The sequence below is a fragment of the Dromiciops gliroides genome, chromosome 2, assembly GCF_019393635.1.
Source record: "Dromiciops gliroides isolate mDroGli1 chromosome 2, mDroGli1.pri, whole genome shotgun sequence".
Taxonomy (NCBI): domain Eukaryota; kingdom Metazoa; phylum Chordata; class Mammalia; order Microbiotheria; family Microbiotheriidae; genus Dromiciops; species Dromiciops gliroides.
The window spans coordinates 94984230-95005477 of NC_057862.1; the positions used below are offsets into that span (position 1 = coordinate 94984230).

General features: G+C 37.5%; 1 protein-coding gene across 1 annotated transcript in view; it reads left to right on the forward strand.

The window, feature by feature from the left end:
- Window positions 1–21248, forward strand: part of HSPA12A (heat shock protein family A (Hsp70) member 12A) — a 99751-nt gene that overhangs the window by 44656 nt on the left and 33847 nt on the right. Inside the window, exons 2-5 of the mRNA XM_043985630.1 lie at window positions 11432–11517; window positions 13886–14013; window positions 18725–18911; window positions 20987–21091. Of these exons, the coding sequence (XP_043841565.1) occupies window positions 11432–11517; window positions 13886–14013; window positions 18725–18911; window positions 20987–21091 (506 nt within the window). The remainder of the gene's footprint in view (window positions 1–11431; window positions 11518–13885; window positions 14014–18724; window positions 18912–20986; window positions 21092–21248) is intronic.

Consider the following 21248-nt stretch of genomic DNA (forward strand, 5'->3'; position numbering starts at 1 on the left):
AAATGAAGAGAGTCACCCTGTGAAACAAGTAAAGAATGAGCACATTTCAGGCATGTGTGTGTGTGTGGGGGGGGTGGAGATGGGGCAGTGATTCGTTCCCAAAACTGTCCCACTGAAGCTGCAGTATTTTATTAAGAGATTTCAGCTCAACAACGGTGTAGGTCAGATTGGTATTCCATACAACAGTTACCCAAAGCTAAGTAGGCTGAGCTTGGCCCAAAGTAGTTAAAATGAAAATTTTCATAGCTAGCAACCTGTGGCCTTGTATAAGAACACATTCTGCCTGCTTTTAGGCAGGATGAGAACAAGTGTTCATCTGGAACAAAAGGTCACAGGGTGAAATTTGACATCAGGTTTTAGGTATTTTCCCAACATTAATAATGAGACAAGGATTGGGGAGTAGCAGAAGATTGTGCTTATATATTTATATGTGTGTGTGTGTGTGTATACATATATACACACACACATATATACATACATATATAGTTAAAGTATTTCCCAATTAAATATAAATAATTTTAAAATTTAACATTTTAACATTAAATTTTTAAAACTTTTTAGTTTCAAATTCTCTCTCTTCCTAATAACCCTTCCCTTTTCATTTAGCAGGCAAGCACTGTGATATTAATTATACATGTAAAGTCATGTAAAACATGTTTCCACATTACCACATTACAATAGGAAACACACACAGAGACACACACAAACCCCACAAAAAATAAAGTAAAAAAGTATGCTTCAACCTATGCTTTCTATGGCATTAGATGGCATTTTCCATCATGAATTCTTCAGAGTTGTCTTGGATCATTGTCTTGATTGGAGTAGCTGTCTTTCACAATTGTTCATCCTTACAATATTGTTGTTACTGTGTACAGTATTCTGGTGAGTAGAGGAATATTGCAAAAATCCTTTATAAATGCTACTTAATTAGATTTCTGTCTCATTGGAAGATTTGGAAATCATGGCAAATCACACAGAAAAAGGGAAAGTCAGGATTTCTTTAATCCTTAAAATGGTAACAGACTTCAGAGTATGCAGAGAAGTTGAACAGGGGCATAGCAGATGGGCTTTGATATTAAGCACTGGCATATGCCCTCATTGACATTGATGTGACATTCTTTTGTGACAGTCCCTCTATTCTTTGTTGATGAAAGGAGACCCGATGGTGATAAAACATTATTTTTGTTAAAGGATGGTTATTTTTTTAAAATGTCTGTACCAGGTCTATATTCAGAAATCTGCCTACCTGAACATATAAGTAGGCCTACACTAATTTGACCATGGAATATTTGGGGGCTTGAAATGTTGTCAGAACCCATGTATAATGTTATAAGGGATCTGCCATTTTGGTTGGTTCAGACTCATCTTAAATGGTTCTCCACATTTGGGTTATAGACTTTTTTTTTTTAAATAAATGGGCACAGTTCCCATTTGGACTCTATCATGTACACAGATGTTCTAATTAAGGTAACATAGTTAATACCTTCCCTCACTTCTTTTTGTTTGCCTATGAAATTTACATAGCATTTTGTTTGTATTTACCTATTACACTAATTATTGATTATTTCCTATTATGGCATATGTATATGCTCCATTTGTTCCCCTTTCCAAGAAAATCTCCTCTCCCCCTAATGAGCATATAGGGTCATAGATTTAAAACTAGAAGGGACTTTAAAAGTCATCTAAGCCAAGCCCCTCATTTTATAGATGACAAAACTAAGATCTAGAGAGGTTAAGTGAGGTTGTGGTGACTCAGCATTGCTGTTTTCCCTTTGGGATACAGAGCTGTGGTTGGTTCATTTTCACTGATACCCATTACTGGAACCCAGAGAAGAACAATCAATAGTCAAAGAATGATGGGCAGTATCAGAAAAGGCTTAAAATTGTCCCTGACCTCTGGCCTTACTCTTGGAGCTGTGGTTTTATGGAATAAGAAATGATCATCCCACCTATTAGTGTTTAACATTTGGAGAGCAGTTATTTTATAGTCTCCTTGTTCTTTGCATTTGGAAAAGTCTTCTCTTGGTTCACGCCAATAAAATTTCCATTTGTTCCCTTCTCCAACTAGACTGATTTTAAAACCCTATAAATTATTTACTGAAATGCAAGTTCAGCTTACAGTAATGATCAAATTAGTTTAATAAGATATGAATACTCTTATTGGGCAATAAATCATTTTTTATTTTCCCTGTTAGGAAAAAATGTTAATTCTAACCTACATATGCCCTTGATCCAGTATATTTTCAAAGAAGAAACCAGAGAAGAGAACAAGAGAATAAATTTAAGCTATCTTAAATAGGCTAGCTTTTGGAATTTTAAACCAGTAAATACAGATATTTTGATTAATATCTAGAAGGAGGAAAAAATTAATATATATTTTGTATTCATTAAATCATAATTATATCTGGGGCTTAAAATTTCCCCTTTTCAATTGAGGGTTGCTTCCACATCAACATGTAGATCTGAAGAATATAAATGAACTCCATTCATTCACTTGTTTATTAAGTAATAAATAATAAATTAAATGATACTATGTGCAGAACACTGCACTAGGAGCTGAAGGAGTTAGAAAGATAATTTTAAAAGAATCCTTGACCTCAGGGAGCTTTTATACTAGTGACCTATGCATGTTCCATTACTTCAAGAGGTCTATGATGTTAAGGGCTAAAATCTAGCTAGTCTGTCTAAAATATCTAATGAGTGGTCGCCAATAAATTATAAGCCTTAGCAAGAGTTAGACTTTTAAGCATTTATTAAGGAGAATAAGAATTTGGTAAAGAGAGAGAAAGGCCTAGATTCCTATCTATTAAAGGGAGAGCACATTTCTAGCTCTGCTCTCCACCAGAGTCCAAAGGAAAGAGCCTCAGAGCTAGCGCCAGTCTCTTCCTTCCTCCTCCCACTAGCCCACGTCACTTCCTGACACCAAAGAAAAGACTCCTGGTCTTGCCCTCAAAGACCTTCGCTTCATGGGCAGAATTCTTCTACAGTAAGTCTCCAACAGGTGGTGTTATTCCAATCGTTACAATGATCTCATTATATAGATAAAGACTTAGTGAATCTAATCAATATAATGATCTACCACAATTCCAAAGGACTAGATGTAAAATGTTCCCCACCTCCAGATCAAGAATTGTTGTTCTCAGAATATAGGTTGAAGCATATTTTTTTCTCTTTCTTTATTTTTCTTGCTTCTTGCCCCCCAGAACATGGCTAATGTGGAAATGTTTTGCATGACTTCATATATATAATGGGTATTGTATTTCTTGCCTTCTCAATGGGGGAGGGGGTATGACAGGTGGGAGAGAAATTTGGACTGAAAATAAAAATTTTAAGTTAAAATTTTTTTTTCTTTAAAATGTGGGGATTCAGGGGCAGCGAGGTGGTGCAGTAGATAGAGCACCAGCCCTGGACTCAGGAGGACCTGAGTTCACATTTGACCTCAGACACTTGACACTTACTAGCTGTGTGACCCTGGGCAAGTCACTTAACTCCAATTGCCTCACCCCCCAAAAATGTGGGGATTCTTTCCAACCATGTAGAGGGCAGATTGTCACCCATCCATGCCTAGTAGTTTTGATTTAGACATACAGAGAAAAATAGAGCAGGACAGAAATAAGGAGACAGAGCTAGAGACCCAGAGAAAGAGAAAGAGACAGAGAGAGAACATTTATTAAGCACTTTATGTGTGGCAAGCACATGTAACATGGAATCTATCCATTGTTTTTCTCCCCCTCTCATTCCATTACTGACCTATATCTTTTCATCTAATCATATTCTTGTTTGATACTGTCCTTTATAATGCTTCTATATATTTCCTTGTGTGTCAGGCTGCAGCCTGCTCATGCACACTATGCACTTCTCCATCGCCATTTGGCTAGGGCAATGTGGTAAAAAACAGAAGTTTTAGCTGAATCTTTTGAGAGTTGAGCGCATGCTACTGAAGTGGCTTTTGAAGGACCTCTCTTTTGGGGTGGAGTCTGTGACAAAATTCTGGCACACCAGCTTAAAACTGAGGGTGGAACGGAAGTTTCGTCTCTCTCTGGCTTTTCAGCTTATCCGTGGTAGCGCGTTTGGTGCTCGGTGCTGGTTCTTGGCCTGGCAGGCAGTTTGGGATTCGGTGAATTTTATAAAGGAATATAGACTAAGCTTAGATCTAAGATTATTCATTTGTATTTCTACTTTCCTATTTCCCTGATTGGTATCACCTTTTGTTGTCTAATTAATTCCCAAACAATAAAAACTAATCCCTCACTGATTAAAGCTCAGAGGCTTCTTTTTCTTAGTGGTCTGGGAGATATATAAGGGAAAAGTTAAAAGGGGGAGTTTAATGCTTGTATATCCAATTTTAAATCTCACAACAGCTAGGTGGCATAGCTAGGTGGCACAGTGGATAGAGCACTGGCCCTGAATTTGGGAGGACCTGAGTTCAAATCTCACTTCAGACACTTACCAGCTGTGTGATCATGGGCAAGGCACATAATCCAATTGCCTAAAACATCCAGGGCCATCTCCAGTCTTCCTGATAACCTATCTTGCCACTGGATCCAGATGGCTCTAGAGGAGAAAGTGAGGCTGGTGACTTTGCATAGCTCTTCCTCACTTCAGTCCAATTCAGTGCAAATCATGACATCTGTCATGGTCTTCTTTGAGAACAAAGGACAAACAACCAACAAGAGCCATGTGGCTAATCCTATACTCAATAAACTCCAATGGCTTTCTATTACCTCCAGGATCAAATAGAAATCAGTGCATAAAACAAAGTATTATGAGTTCAGATGAAGAAGAGATTATTTCCATCTTGGAGAATTAGAGAAGACTCCATGGAGTGACATCTTAGCCAGACTTTGAAGGATAGATGTATAATATCAAGCGATAGTGATGGGTGTTGGGAGAGAGGGTATCCCACAGGGAGGGAAGTGGAAGGGTTAACTTTTTGGGGGAGGGGGCGGGGAATTGTTGCAAGCATGGAAATACAGCATTGGTACTAGAGTAGAATAGACTATTATAGCCTAAAATAATCATAACATCCTTCTGTTCTCATATTTTAAAATTGTTTATACATTCTAATAATACATATTCAACATGAAGTATACATGTGTGGGAGGAGAGAACTGTTAGAAAGTTAATTAATTATAATTCTGCTTATATTTTGTTATATTAATGCTAGACAGGACATTATGTTTTATTATATACTTTATAAGGTGATTTTCCTAAATTTTAGGTTTGACACAAACCCCAGCCCTTACTCAATACAATCTAGTGACTCATCATTAAGTCTAGGATAAATGTAAATTCTTTTGTTTGACATTTAAAGGCTCTTCACAGCCTAGTCCCAAACTTTCTATCTTCCCAATATCTTTTTTTTTGTGAGGCATTTGGGATTAAGTGACTTTCCCAGGGTCACACAGCTAGTAAGTGTTGTGTCTAAGGTCGGATTTGAACTCAGGTCCTCTTGACTCCAGGGCCAGTGCGCTATCCACTGTGCCACCTAGCTGCTCCTCTTCCCAATATTCTTAAACCTTTCTCTCCTCTACACATTTTCTGGTTCAGTCACAGTGACCTTATTTGCCATTCCTTTTATATGATGCTTCATTTCCCATCTCCAAGCCTTTTCACTGTCTGACTTCCCCATATTCCTATGTTCTAGTCTTTTCTTTTAGAATCCCTTGCTTTAAAAAGGGAAATATTGGATGTTGGAGGGGATATGGGAAAACTGGGACACAATTCCACTGTTGGTGGAGTTGTGAACAGATTCAACCATTCTGGAGAGCAATTTGGAACTATGCCCAAAGGGCTATCAAACTGTGCATGCCCTTTGATCCAACAATACCACTCCTAGGTTTATATCCAAAAACATCCCCCAAAAAGAAAAAAAGACCTATTTGTACAAAAATATTTATAGCAGCTCTTTTTGTGGTGGCTAAGAATTGGAGATCAAAGGAATGCCCATCAATTGGGGAATGGCTAAATAATCTGTGGTACATGATTGTGATGGAATATTAATGTGCTATAAGAAAAGACAAGCAGCACGATTTCAGAAAGGCCTGGAAAGACTTGTATGAACTGATGTATAGTGAAGTGAGCAGAACCACGAGAACATTGTACCCAATGATAGCAATATTGTTTGATGAAGAACTGTGAAAGACTTAACTATTTTCAGCAATACAATCATCCAAGACAATCCCAAAGGACTAATGATGAAGCATAGTATCCACCTCCAAAGAAAGAACTAATATTGATTGAACACAGACTGAAGCATGCTATTTTCACTTTTTGTTCATTTTTTTCTTCAAGTTTTCTTATACAAGATTACTAATATGGTAATGTTTTACATAATTGCATATGTATAACCTACATCTGATTGCTTTCTGCCTCAGGGAGGGGGAAAGGGATAAAGGGAGGGATAGAATTTGGAACTCAAAACTGTAAAAAAAATGTTTATTAAATGGCAAAAAAAAAAATACCTCAACAAGGAATGCCTTGCTTTCCTCAAGACTCAGCTCAAACATCATCTTCTGCAGAAGGCTTTTCAGATTTCCTAAACTGAGATTATCTTCCATCTATTCTGTATCTATATGGTATGTGCTCATTTGGGTACACAATGTTTTCTCCATAGAATGTAGACTCCTTTCTAGTGCTTGCACAGTGCATGGAACATAGTAAATGCTTATTAAATTCTTGTTGATTATTTTATTATCTCATTTGATTTTCTCAAATAAGGCAATTAGGGATGCTTTGAGAGGTCTATTGTCCGTGGTGGCACAGCTCGTAAGTTTCAAAGACAAGACTGCAACAAGGCATGTCTTTCCTAACTCCAAGATTCTTTCTACTATGCAATTACTAGTGATTGTCAGAATTAATATAGCATGGCGAAAAAGGGTTGGACTTGAAGACAGGAAAGCATGGTTCAGATTGATATGGTGGGAAAATGGGGGTACAGGTTGGGGTTGGGGTTCTTAGGAATTCCTCTTTAAAGAATTACACCCTCTTGCACACAAAACGTAGTTAGAATAAGGTGATAGTTTATTTAGGAGCAAGGGAAGGGAAGGGTGGGGGTAGGGAAACCATGAAAGAAATCCTTGGACTTTTCATGGGGAGATTTGGCATAAAGCACATGGCTCAGAGGTACCAAATCTCCTCGAACAGGAGACCGGAAGGTACTTTTGTAGAGGACTGATGGGGGTGGACCATCTTCCTGTGGAAAGTTCCTTTAGTGAGGGAGGACCATCCCCCACTGGTAGTGACTAAAGGAATTGGGTGAGGGGTGGCTACGGATCCCTCTTCAGAACATAAAGGCCGATGCCACACCCAAACTTATCTCCCCAGGGTAAGGGAGACCAGAATGAAGGGTAGGAATCCCAAACTAGCTCAGTCCAGTTTGGTTCAGCTTATCTCTCTAGGCGTTATCTGTCCTCTGGTTTAGTTTCTCAAGGAGAAGATTCCTCGGTGTGCCCCAGAGAAATTCTGGGGTGCTCTGCGCCCCATGACAAGATCTACTTGCTGTTCAATTATGGGCAAGTCAGTTCATCTATCTAAGCTTCAGTGTCTTCATCTGTAAAATAAAGGTAATAAGCTTCCTGGGAGTAGGGATTGTATAATTTGATACATTTGTATCCCAGATTCTAACATAATGCCTGACACATGCACTTAATAAACACTTTTGATTAATTGATTAATAATATCCAACTCACAGTTGTAAGGACCAAATAAAATGAGGTGTTTATATAAATGTCTGCTATTGTTATTTTAAATTTGAAGTAGGTTGTGAACAAATTTTAAATGTATTTAAATTGAATTTTATAGATATTTTGCTTCTCAGTGGGGATTCCAACTAAACCAACACTTGTTCTGATACTTCTAATTAAAGTATAGGGCTATAAATTAATAAAGGACCAGCCTTAACTGTAGGAGTACAGAGTCATAATTTGTGAAGTATCCTGCTTGTTCCTCTCTGCTCCATAGATTGACAACCATGGATTTTAGCCATAATTTATTATGTATACACAAAACAAACACACCATATACATTTTCTATTTTCCATCCATCCACCCATCCATCAAAAATCAGCAAATGAAGCCAATTTAGCATCTTTAAATTCTACTTTTATACACCAAGTACCTGTAATGAGGGAAATAATGGCAATCCTATTTTTTTCTAAACCCCATTCCAGTTGTTTTCCCAATTCCTTTCGATTAGATTGGCATTGAAAGAATATCTTGAAGTCTGTCTGCTTCTAGTCCTGGCTGACTAGTTAATCCATTAATCAGAAATTTACCAATGCCTCCTCAGTCTTCAGCATAGTGCTATGCATTGTGGGACAAGAATACAAAAAAAGTACTGGACATGGTTCCTGCCCTCAAGAAGTGTATAAGCTCTCATTAGGGAGAGAAGATATACACACAGCATCTTTTAAAACATATGCTCTTTATCAGCCAGTGCCATGACCTTCTGTGGAGGGTAGCATGAAAAGATAATTAGAAGGAAGCAGACAGTAGGGTGGATGGCTTGCAACCTGATAATAGCTTGTTTGCTTATTGCCAATCCCCAATTTTCTGGGCAATTAGTCACTTAGTTTCCTCTTAGACCCTTCTGCATAAATCTGGACAAATGGCCTCCATCCTTCCTTGCAGCAGGTGGGCTGAGTATTTGGATTGCATCTTCTTCACTAGGTTTGTGGTTTTCCTGGCTGTGCTTGTTCTCATCCCCAGTAGGTGTAGGGACCATCTGGTTGGTTACCTTGGACAGTGAGGCATTTTTCCAATGCATTTTCTTACTGATTTGGGGAATCTGGTTTGCTCTTTGTTTAAGAGTTTAGGTTCAAGGTACTGTCAGAAAACTTTCTACCAGGACATTAGATCAGCCTCTTTGTGTTATTCATTTTCCAGAGTGAAGGCAATATGAGCCACTCAGAATAGGAATTGGAAATATCTTCTCTCCAATGAACTTAATTTTTATCTCTTGTCATTCATTATCTGATCCTACACCCTGCCCTAAACTAGACTGGAATGGAGCCCTTTACATGAAGCAAAAAGCTATAAACGTGTAAAGTGATAAGGATATAATGTTTTCCATTTGATATAACACACATCCTTCTTTATGATTCATAATATGCATATCAATGCTTTTCACATTCTCTGTTTTATCACTATTCTCCCTCATTTCCTCATCCACTCTGCAGGAGAAGTTGTTGAACCCTCCAGGCTTAATTTAAAGAAAATTATCATTTTAAAAAGAGGCAGTAAAATTCTCTAATTCATTTGGAAACCTGATTAATTTGGGTGCATTCCTAGAGGCAGACATGGGGTTTCTTTAGTGATTCAAAGACTTTTGTTTTCTTTATCAAGAAGTATTTTGTTAAATTGTTTTTTAGCAAATTGCCTATTTTCCCCCATCTGAGAAGCCCTGTACTATTCCACCCCTCATGCCAGCTCCAATGAAGTCTGTAGCAAAAGAAATGAGGTTTTTTGTTGTTATTTTTTTTTTTTTGCTTTTTTTATTCCTAGATTCTGGCATAATCTTTTGCTTCCAGGGCATTCTCAGTATTTTGTGGTGTCAAAGTATTCTTTCCTTGTATACAAATGACACTTTTTGAACTTCCCAGCAGGATCTAACCCCAAACAGCCCTGTTCATGGTAATGTGTATTCTCCTTGTGTATGGAGTCCTAGAAAAACCAAAAAGAATTGAGTTCTGGGAAAGTTTTAGAGTAAACACCAATGGCAGAATAATTGCAACTTGCTACTGTGTAATTGTCAAAATGAGGGTAGCTGCTGCCTTACTATTGAAAGTAGTGTTGTTTGATCTTGTATCTTTTGTTGTGGCCCTGCGTCCCTGGGAACTTCCAAACTCTAATTTTAAACTATTAGCATAAGTATACTTCCTTCCTGCTGTGTCTGTCTGCTGTGGGTTTTTGAATCTCAGAAAACCATTAGAAAATATGTATGAGGGGGGTGGAGTTAACCATTTGGGGTCAAATTACCTTTCTGGGCTAATTCAAGATTATAAAGAAGGGCTAGTGAAGACGCTATGGGAGAGAGTTACTCTAAGGAATTACAGCTCACAACCAACTTCCTCTTTTCAGCGAATATCGAGGTGGAATTAGAAGGATCTTGGCACAGATTCTGCATCAACAATGACAAGAGTCGATTATTTTAAATCTCCCCCAAAATAATTTATAACATATGTTTGTAAGAGGATTGGTGGCTATTTTAAGGAGAAGGCTGTTGAGTTTGGTTTGTTTTAAATATCAAATATAACATCATGGAAGAAAGAAATATTATGGGACTTTATTAATGTCATGTTGATTAAGCTATCAGGATAGAATAATTAAGTTAGAGATAAATTCAAAATTCTTCACTAGGGTTAAAAAAAAAATCAGTTCTTCAAGTACAGAATAGGAAATGTTATCTAGACATGGAAAGGACCTAGGGATTTTAGTAGGTGGCAGAAATAATATAAGTCAAATGGTGAAACACAACAACTTAACTAATTTGAGGGGCAGCTAGGTGGCTCAGTAGATAGAGCACCAGCCCTGGAGTCAGAAGACCCAAATCCAAATTTGAACTCAGACACTTACTATCTCTGTGACATTTGGCAAGTCATTTAACCCCAATTGCCAAAAGAAAGAAAGAAAGAAAGAAAGAAAGAAAGAAAGAAAGAAAGAAAGAAAGAAAGAAAGAAAGAAAGAAAGAAAGAAAGAAGGAAAGAAAGAAAGAAAGAAAGAAAGAAAGAAAGAAAGAAAGAAAGAAAGAAAGAAAGAAAGAAAGAAGGAAAGAAAGAAAGAAAGAAAGAAAGAAAGAAAGAAAGAAAGAAAGAAAGAAAGAAAGAAAGAAAGAAAGAAAGAAAGAAAGAAAGAAAGAAAGAAAGAGCTCATTTGATCTTGGGCTCTGTCAGTAGAAATATGGTATCATCAATCCAAGGTCTAATCTGATCAGACCATCTCTGGAGTATTGTCTTCCATGCTAGGCATAAATTGAAGAATCTAGAAAAAGATGTTTAGTATGGAGAAAAGAGGACTTGTGGGCCTATCTACTGTCTTAAAATACCTTAAGTGTCTCATGGGGAAGAGGAGTTATTCTTCTGCTTGACAGAACACTGACCAATGGGTCAGCTTTACAATGAGGCAGATTTTAAATTAGGACTGTCCAAAATATGGTATGAACTGCCTTGGGAAACATTTGTAAATTCCTTATTATTAGATCTCCCTTTCAACTGACCACTTTTCAATTGTATTGTATAAGAGATTCATGGTTCAGGCATTTAGAATACATCTTAGGCCCCATTTGATTTTAATATTCTATGAGTCTATATTCTGAGCTGTCTAAATATTTGGGAAACCAAGCCATGGACTTTCACAGTAAGCCACCAAGCCTTCCATGTAGCTATCTGAATCAATAAATGCTGCTTCTAAAGATGGTATATTATCTTTTTCAGAAACAGCCCCCGCATCAACATACTCATCTCCTGCAAGAAGTTTGGGGGATACAGGAATAACACCTCTGTCTCCTTCCCATATTGTGGTAAGAAATATTAAATTATTGTTTTCTGCATTTTTCTTCATGGGACAAGTTCATGGAGTCATACTGAGATGGCTTGGGATATCACTTCTCTAAGATTTAATCTCATTTTTAAGAGAAAGGGGTTGGACTAAATGAACTCTAGGATCCCTCAAAAATTTAAAACATTATAACCTTGTAATTCTAAGATATTACCACCTAACTCTTTTGGGTTTTTTTGAGGAATAGGATATGGTATGTTGCAGGTCATTTGTGCACATGAATAACATCTTTTAGGTGTCCATGAAGTCCCTGACCCCTCTCTGTCTGATTTTTTAAAAATTCACAACTGCCATAGACCTGAAGCCCTCAGAGATAATTTTTTCCAATATTGCTTCTGGTAACATTTATTTGGCCAACCAGGAATGAGATAGGCACTGGATCTGTAATTTCATTGGTAGAGGGCACTCTTAATGCCAATGCAGATTGGCACCTTATTTGCAACTTAGTGTCTTAGGTAGTTGCCTGGATCACTGAGAAGTTAAGTGGCCCTCCCAGGGACAAGAAGTTACAGTATGTTTTAGTAGCAGGACTTGAACCCAGGTCTTCCTGGCTCTAAGGTCAGCTCTGTTAGCTGCAAATAAAACATAAATTGGTGAACTATGTAAGCAAAAATGAACCAGTTGAATTATAAGGACCTCTCAAGATTCATGTCCAACATTCAACAGTGTCCCTTGTCAATTGACAAAAGAAATCTAGCAGGATAGCCAGTGGTTAAACATTCCATCTTATTATGGTGGTGACTTTGTTAATTGCAGTTAATTGCATGTGTTGGAGAGATTCTATCAGTCAAAACATGTTGTAGTAGATTATATTCACTTCTCTGTTTTCCATAAGAGTGACAGCTTATTTTGTTTCTTCTGAATTCTCTCTTTACCTTGTGCTGTTAAATCTTCTCAACTAAATCTTTTTTCTAAGGGTTTGTAGATATATGAGAGAGGGAAAAGAAGTTATACATGGATATTCACATTATTAAAAAAACCTGAGGGGAAAATAGTGTTGTTGTTTTTTTTTATGCTATGAACATAACTGGAAAAGACTTTAAGGAATATTTGCTCCAATTTCCTAAATTTACAAAGAAGGAAACTCAGTTTCAGGAAAGTGAAAAAATTTCAACCACTGTTACACAGCTAGTTAGTGGCAGTGTTTAGACAAAAACCTTATTCTGACCCCATGTTTCAGTCTTGTCCTCTTTCCACTATATTTGGCCTTAAAAGCTTTGGATGATGATGGGAAACAGTGGGGTTCAGTCTTAGCTCTATCATTAATTCAATGCATTAGTGTCTTAATAACTCAGATCGTGTCTTGGCTTCCTAATTTGTCAAATAGGGTCAATAATGCCAGCCTAACCGACAGGAACAATACATAGTGTGTATGCATGTGTGCATATGTGCACATTTACATGTGTATACATGTGTATGTATACACAATACGTACTATATATTGTTCCTGTCAGTAGGCTGGCATTGATGCCCCTATTCAGCTAATAGGAATATACTTACATACTATATATGTGTAGTTTATATGATTATATATATATATATATATGTAGTACATATGTGTGCATAAAGAGATACACACATACACAATATGCACATATAGTACATATATACAGATGTGTACACAGCACATGTGTGTTTAATAATATATACATAATATACAAATGTGTTCATATATGCTTATATGCATTTACCATGCCATGTATCACATATATTGTATATGTCATATATTATACATACACATTCATAATACACATGTATCTATGTGTACACATGCACACATGTGTATGAATATATCCATATGTGTGTGTGTATGCACATACTAAGAATTATAAAGTACAAGATAGATGCAAGGTATTAATAGTTTCAATACCTTGGAATCTTTCATCTGTAGATTCAAATAAGAATTTGGCAGGTAAAAGAGGGTAAGTGTATACAAAGAGAAAAGAAAATTTAAAACTATTCAAGAAATCAATCCTTGTTTCAAGCATTTCAATAATTAGCCATACTCAAGTGGAGCTTTTAATTGGAGTAAGCCAGAAAGCCAGCTCTCCTAATTAACTCTGGTGAAGTATCCTCATTTACTATTCTTTGGGTGGCCCTTAAGCTTTATATTTGACTCACACTTAAGATCCATTAGGCTGGGTCACTACCCCTGGTGTGGGGCTAGTAAGAATACTTATTGGAAATTATGCTTTGCTGACCCATCCTGATCTCTCTTTGTGGTGTTCACAGGGCAGGCTTTCTGTCAGAGAATAGAGCCTCAAAAAACCCAGAGCATGAAGCAAAGAGCATCCCTCAGCCAAGTAGCCTCTCACTCTTTTTCTTTCCAGAATGACTCAGATGCAAACGTCTCTGAACAGCAGTCATTTCTCGTGGTCGTTGCTATTGATTTTGGCACTACGTCTAGTGGCTATGCCTACAGCTTCACAAAGGAGCCAGAATGCATTCATGTCATGAGGTATGAACTTTGGGGCAGCCTTGTCGCACCTTTCCAGAGTGACAGGACAATGACAGGTCACTTAGAGTAATTGGAAAGGCACTCCTAATGGCCCTGAGCATATACAAAAGATAGCTTGTGGTGACCATTTGGGAAATGGGTTGAGATATTAAATAGATGCATGGAAGTGAAGCAGTGGATTGGCCTTGGCCTTAAAGTAAAAGAAGTCTATAATCAACAAGCTGTATTCTGATTTTAACTTTGTTAAATTAAAGTGTGTAACCATCACTGCCCTCTCATCTCCTCCTCAACCTTAGTTTGTCAGTCTTGAAAACAGAATCAGAGGAGAAAGAAGAGTGAGAGCTATGGGGTGGTTTAGTATGAAGGAAGGAAAGAAACAAGCATTTATTAATTGTTCACTATGCATCAGACACTGTGCTAAGCCCTATGGATAGAGATCCACACATACATATATAGACATACATACACTCATATCTCTCACTCTATAAATGCTGCTACTGTTGCTGATTTAAAATTCTAGGAATGGGCATGTGTTCATTAGATATAGATTAGATGACTTTGAGATCCTTCTTATATCCCTCTTGAGATCCCCGATTTTATTGCTATTGATCCTTTGTTCCCAAATGATGTCAGGACTTGCATCAAATCGGATTTTTAAGTGTGGGAGGGCTGTGCAACCTCACTCTCTCCTCCAGAGCCAGCTGGGTCCAGTGGCAAGATCCATATCAGGGTGACTAGAGATGGCCCTGGATGTTTAAGGCAGTTGGCATTAAGTGACTTGCTCAGGGTCACACAAGCTAGTAAGTGTCTGAGATTAGATTTCAACTCAGTTCCTCCCAATTTCAGGGCCAGTGCTTTATCCAGAGAACCACCTTGTTGTCCCTAATTCCTGATTCTTTTAACTATAGGTATAGGTGCTAGCCCTGTGATTACATTTGTATTGGAAACTCCTGGGTGAGGAAATTCCCTGAGGCTAATATAGTTCTGAATCCTCTCTGGGACTTCAGGTGAAGTATGCAGCCAGTATAAGTCTGAGGCTTGTCTTGAAAGGTGGTCTTACTGGCCCCAAGGTTAGATCTCTATGCCACACCAATTTTCAATTTATCTTTGTCTTCCTAAATGAGATGTTTAAAATGTTAGTAAAATGAATGTTATCTCAAATTCTAGGTTTTTCTGATGTTGGCTAATATTCTCTTTCTTTAGAAAACTGCAATTCAGTAAGATGGCATATGTCATCTAAATTACAAAATAACTCTTTTCAAGGTGAAAGTTTGGATGGAAGGTTTGATTTAGAGACAGAAATACCTGGGTTCAAATCCTACATCAGAGATTTACTAGCTGTAAGATTCTGAGCAAGTTAACTTGACCTCTCTGAGACTCAGTTTTTGTAAAATTGGGATGAGTCCTTAATAAACTCTGGTTTCTTTCCTTTCTTCACACTAAGTCACCAGGTTATTATGAGGCTCAAATGAGATAATGCACACAAACTACTTCACAATTTTAAAGAATCAAATAAATGGAAGTTAATATAATTGCCAAGAAAAAAGTGAAAATCCTGTTTGCAAGGAGAGCCTAGGTTATGATAACAAGTGATGCCCTGTTGCTAACTAAGAAAGCACTGCCAAGTCAGTTAAATAAATGTCATATCTGTTTTGCTGTCATTGACAACATGAATGGAAAACAAGAAAAATGTGTTAGGTGAAGGGAGCTCAGCATAAGTCAATTTCTATTAAAGCTGGGATAAGTGTTTTTCATTTTCCAGGTAACGTATTTTTTAAGTGTTATTTTCACAGTATAGACTAACAACAGGGGACAGAACACCAAGAGATAGAGAGAGAAGTAACATAAATTGCTTTAGGAAGAAAATCTCTAAAATATCTTTTTGGCCATTTTTGGCTCCATGATGTTTTTTTCTAGATGTTATTATCATTTTTCTTCTTTTTTATTTTTGGTGAGGCAATTGGGGTTAAGTGCCCAGGGTCACACAGCTAGTAAGTGTCTTAGGTCAGATTTGAACTCAGGTCCACCTGAATCCAAGGCTGGTGCTCTATCTACTGCACCATGTAGCTGCCCCTAGATGTTATTATCCTTGAAGAGAAATCCATTACTGAGTTTTATTCCAACAAGAAATATTAATATAATCAACATATTGAACAATTAAGTTAAAAAGTAGAACGATGCAAAAGTGACTAGAGAATACATGTAATGTTTGTTAATGTAGAAAAACAACATCAAAAGAAAAGGCAACAGGAAAAGTCACTTGCAAACATTGTATTTAATAAGCATTTTTTAAATATTCAGTAGATAGGCCGTGCTAGGCTCTAAAAATGACATAGGGGGCAGCTAGATGGCGCAGTGGTTAAGCACCGGCCCTGGATTCAGGAGTACCTGAGTTCAAATCTGGCCTCAGACACTTGACACTTACTAGCTGTGTGACCCTGGGCAAGTCACTTAACCCCCATTGCCTGCAAAAAAAAAAAATATGACATAGTCCTCGAATTCAGTGACCTTTGCTGATTGCATGGGGATGTCATACATACACAGAGAATTAAATAAAAGGCAGGATGTTATGGATTAAAGAAGAGAGCCACACAAAATGATTTAGGAAAATTAGAGGAGGAAAAGAATTGTAGATGGGAAGGTGGAAAGAAAATGGGGGCAGACTGTTGTCGATCTATGGCCAGACCTTGCTAAATAAGAAACAAAAGCAATAATGGTCCAGAGTTTAACTTTTCACATGTTTTGCTCTTACAACCCAGTCTCATGCATCTTCTCTGGGTTGTGTCCTAATTATGTTCCCTTTGAGAAAGTCATATACTTTCATAGAGAGCCAACTAATTTATAGTAACAGCATGAAAAAACAACAACAGGGGACAGCTAGGTGGCACAGTGGATGAAGCACCAGCCCTGGATTCAGGAGTACCGGAGTTCAAATCCGGCCTCAGACACTTGACACTTACTAGTTGTGTGACCCTGGACAAGTCACTTAACCCCCATTGCCCTGCAAAAAAACAAACAAAAAACCCCCAAAGCCTCCCATGCTGCATTGCATTGCATCACACATGTACAGTGCTTCAGTCAAATGTTCCCAGCCTCTCACACTAGCTCTACCATAAGCTAAATGTCATTTAACTTTAAAAGATTTTTAGTCCAAGTCACTCATGGAAAGCTGTCTTAATAATTTGTGGGCTTTGGCTATACTACAAAGAGTGATGTCTGTTTATCACCATTTTAAAAAGTATCAGCTCAATTTCATGAAATGTTTGTCAAGCCATGTGGGAATCATTTGAAGAAACTGGGGGTATTTAGCCTGGAGGAGAGATGTATTGCAGGGAATATGATAGTTATATTAATGTATTTGATAGCTGCAGTGCAAAAAAAGGGATTAGATTTATTTTGTGGGGCCTGAGAGGACAGAACTAATAATAAGAGATAAAAAAGAATGGCAACTTTAGGCTCAATGTAAGGAAAAATTTCCCAAGAATTAGTGCTATGAAAAAGAGGTGTAGACTTCCTCAGAAGGAAGTTGTGTTCTCCTCATTAGAGGTCTTTAAGCAAAAAAGGATGGATTAACACTTCTTTAGGGATTATTTAAATAGAGATATTTTTGTTTATGTATGAGTCAGATTAGATGTCTTCTAATGCTGAAGTTCTGGAATTATGGGATGAAAGATATACAAAATCTTAAATAATAATTGTCTATAGATATTAGTGGCTTTGCTTTTTAGGGTTTTCTTAAATCAATCGAACTTTTACTAAATTTACTTTGATGTATAACACATCATATCATATTGTAAATAAATGAATGAATGAATGGATAGAAAGATAAACTGATTAATTCACTTTGATGTTCCTGACTTGCTAGCAGAAAGTATATTGCTTGGGAAATAGGGAGAATGAAAGTTTCTCGAGGGCAGGACTGTTTTGTTTTAGCACCTAATATCTCTGGTTCCTTGTACTTTGTAGGTACTTAATGCATGTTTGTCAATCATTGAATTGATTGCATTAGAGAAAAACATTTGATTAAAAACTATTTATTGAGGATCCACCGAATACTATGAGCTGTTTGTGGGGATGCAAGCATCAAATCACACTAATATGTATAACATTGGCACTTATAGACTAATGAAACCTAAAGGGGAGAAAAAGACAGCCATGAAGTAGAGAGATCATTGGCTTGGGAATGAGAAATTGTGGATTTGAGGTCCAGTCTTACTATTAGATTCAGCTACCTGCAAGGTCATACAGCTAGTAAGATTTGACTTTGGGGAAATTGCTTCATTTCTATAGTCTTCTGTTTCACCATTTGTAAAATAAGGGAAGTGGAGCATTCCTCCTAGTTCTGTAATAAGGCATGGTCGCTGCTCTTAAGGAATAGGGAACCACCTCCACTTATTTTAAATTTTACATAAAGTAACAGATGGGGGCAGCTAGGTGGCACAGTGGATAGAGCACTGGCCCTGGATTCAGGAGGACCTGAGTTCAAATCCGGCCCAAGACACTTTACACACTTACTAGCTGTGTGACCCTGGGCAAGTCACTTAACCCCAATTGCCTCACCAAAATAATAATAATAATAATAATAAAGTAACAGATGAACATCTAAGAGTAGCCAGTAGTAATGAGAATCCAGTTGCCAAAAATTACCCTTTTTCTGAAGGTGTGGTAATAAATGTGACAGCAAAAGGGTCTATCTTCCTTTATTTCCTAGGCGGTGGGAAGGTGGAGATCCTGGTGTATCCAATCAGAAGACCCCAACCACCATCTTATTGACTCCAGAAAGGAAATTTCATAGCTTTGGCTATGCAGCCAGAGATTTTTACCATGATCTGGACCCAAATGAGGCCAAGCAGTGGCTCTACTTGGAAAAATTCAAGATGAAACTCCATACCACCGGTGTAAGTAATGCTATCTCTTCCATGCACTAGAATTGGTAATATTTAATGAAAGCAAAGCAGAGGGAGAAAACCTCTGGTTCTCAACCCATAATGAACTCAGTTTTCTTAAAGAGCAGCACAGAAAAAAATGCTCACCTCTAGTTTAATCTTCATTCACTTCACTTTCAAATGTATTCTACACAACAGAGGAGATTTATTGTGGAAGAAGATGTTGGGCGGGTCATGTAAAAAAGATGAGTAATAGTGGATTACACAGCTAATTGACTGAATTCCATAGGACAACAAATTGCAAATTAGAAGATCAAAACTCAGTGAGATGAGCCAGTGGTCTGATTATTTGGATAGAAATGGAAATGGTGAGCAAGGATTGTTCATTCTAATGTTGAGTGGATCTGGACTGAGTAATGAGTGATGACGGATAGATGACCTCTAAGGACCTTTCAACACCTAAGTCTATGTTTGATCTTAAATAATATTGTTAGCACTTTCAGGTGTATATGTCATAGTGGTGAGAGTTTTGGAAAGAAGTTGCATAAGGTAGTTGAAGGAATCAGTCATTCAGTCTAATTTGATTCAGGGCCCTGAATTGATGCCAGAACTACTGCTTAATTACCTGTGTGGTTTTGGATAAGTCTCTTAGACTCTCTGGTCCCTAATATCTTCATTTTTAAGAGAGGGAATTTAACTAGCTAATTTTTAAGACCCACCTTCCTGCTCTTCCTCCAGTCCATGAAAAATTGATTCTTTGGATCTCAGGCAATTCAATCAAGAGGACATCACAACCTTATTCCCTCCCAACCCATCCAAAGTTGAGAACCACAATTCTAAAAAATGCAAGTGAGCAGGAAGCAGTGTATTTCAGCTCAGCATAGGAGGTGATGGTATGACACTGTACATACCTCAGGGTATAATGTATAACACTAGCCCGTGTGGGATGCCAGTCATTGAAGGCTGTTTCAAACATGAATGGCAAACATTAATTAAAAAGCTCAAATCAATCATGAATCCCCACTGATTTTATCAGCCATAACCGGTCCATTTGTTAAGTGGGATTTCTGCTTTCTTTTGTTTCTCTCCACTCCTATCCCCCAAGGAATTTCGCCATCATTTTTTAATGACCATTGTCCACCCCCATCATTTGATACAAAACCTTTTACAGGCCAACAAAGCTTCCTATGACTTAATAATGCTTCCTGTTGTTCCAGTGCTCTGGCAGGGAAAGTGATGCTACTTTTACCCCTGGGTTCTCAACAAATTACACAGCTTCAAGCCTTAAAATAATGGCTTTTTTATTTCAGTTCCTGAATTTCTCACTCAGTTTAAATGGAAATCTCATGTCCATACAGAAAGCATACAGTAGCATATTTGCATTATTAAGGATTATTGTCCTTCCCCTCCAGTCTCCACCCCTTACCCCCTGGGATTTTCCCAAGAGTTGAATCAAATTGTATTGTGTGAAGATTGCATCTGTATTCATATTTTAAAACTGCATGTAACTGGAAGGCATATACTTGTATCATATATATATATATGTATATATATATATTTTTTAAATTGTTGTTAAAATGTTACTATTGCTAGCCTTCAAGATGTCATTGTTTTTTATTGCTTTCTTTGGTGCTCTTTCTCAGACCCCTTTTTCTACTCCTGCATCATGGACCTATGTCATAGAATTATGAATCTTAAAGTGGTGAGGGTCCTCAAAGGTCAGAAAAGCCAATCCCTACTGGAAATATGAATCCTCTATAAATATCTTTTGTACCTGCAAAAGACAGGCATACAGATAATCAGAAGAGGCAATCCTGATCAGCAAAAGCCACCAGAAAAGGGGGCTACTAAAGGCTCCCAAGCCATAGTTTGAAGAATATCCACTTTGGAACATAATTAAGATAAATATATTAGAAGCTTGATCTACTCTCACAAGACAGGGGGGTAGGAGATGGGAAAGAAAACATCCTGAATTCCTTCATCTCATTTTCCCTAAATTTAGAGGTTTAGAATAAATTTTGCAAGACCCAAAAGGCACTTATTTCCTTTATATCATTCTTTCAATAATAGTCCTTCTCTTTTTCTAGAATCTCACCATGGAGACAGAACTGACAGCAGCAAATGGAAAGAAAATCAAAGCACTTGAAATCTTTGCTTATGCCCTGCAGTACTTTAAGGAACAAGCATTGAAGGTAGGACTGACTGCTAGTACAGTCTATCACAGTGTATTTGTCAGAAAAGTACATGCTGGCCTGAAATAAGTTAGAGATTAGAAGTAGTTGTGCTTGAGATTAAGCATGTCATCTTTTGTAAGAACTCTATGCCAATTTAGAATGCTGAAATGCTGCA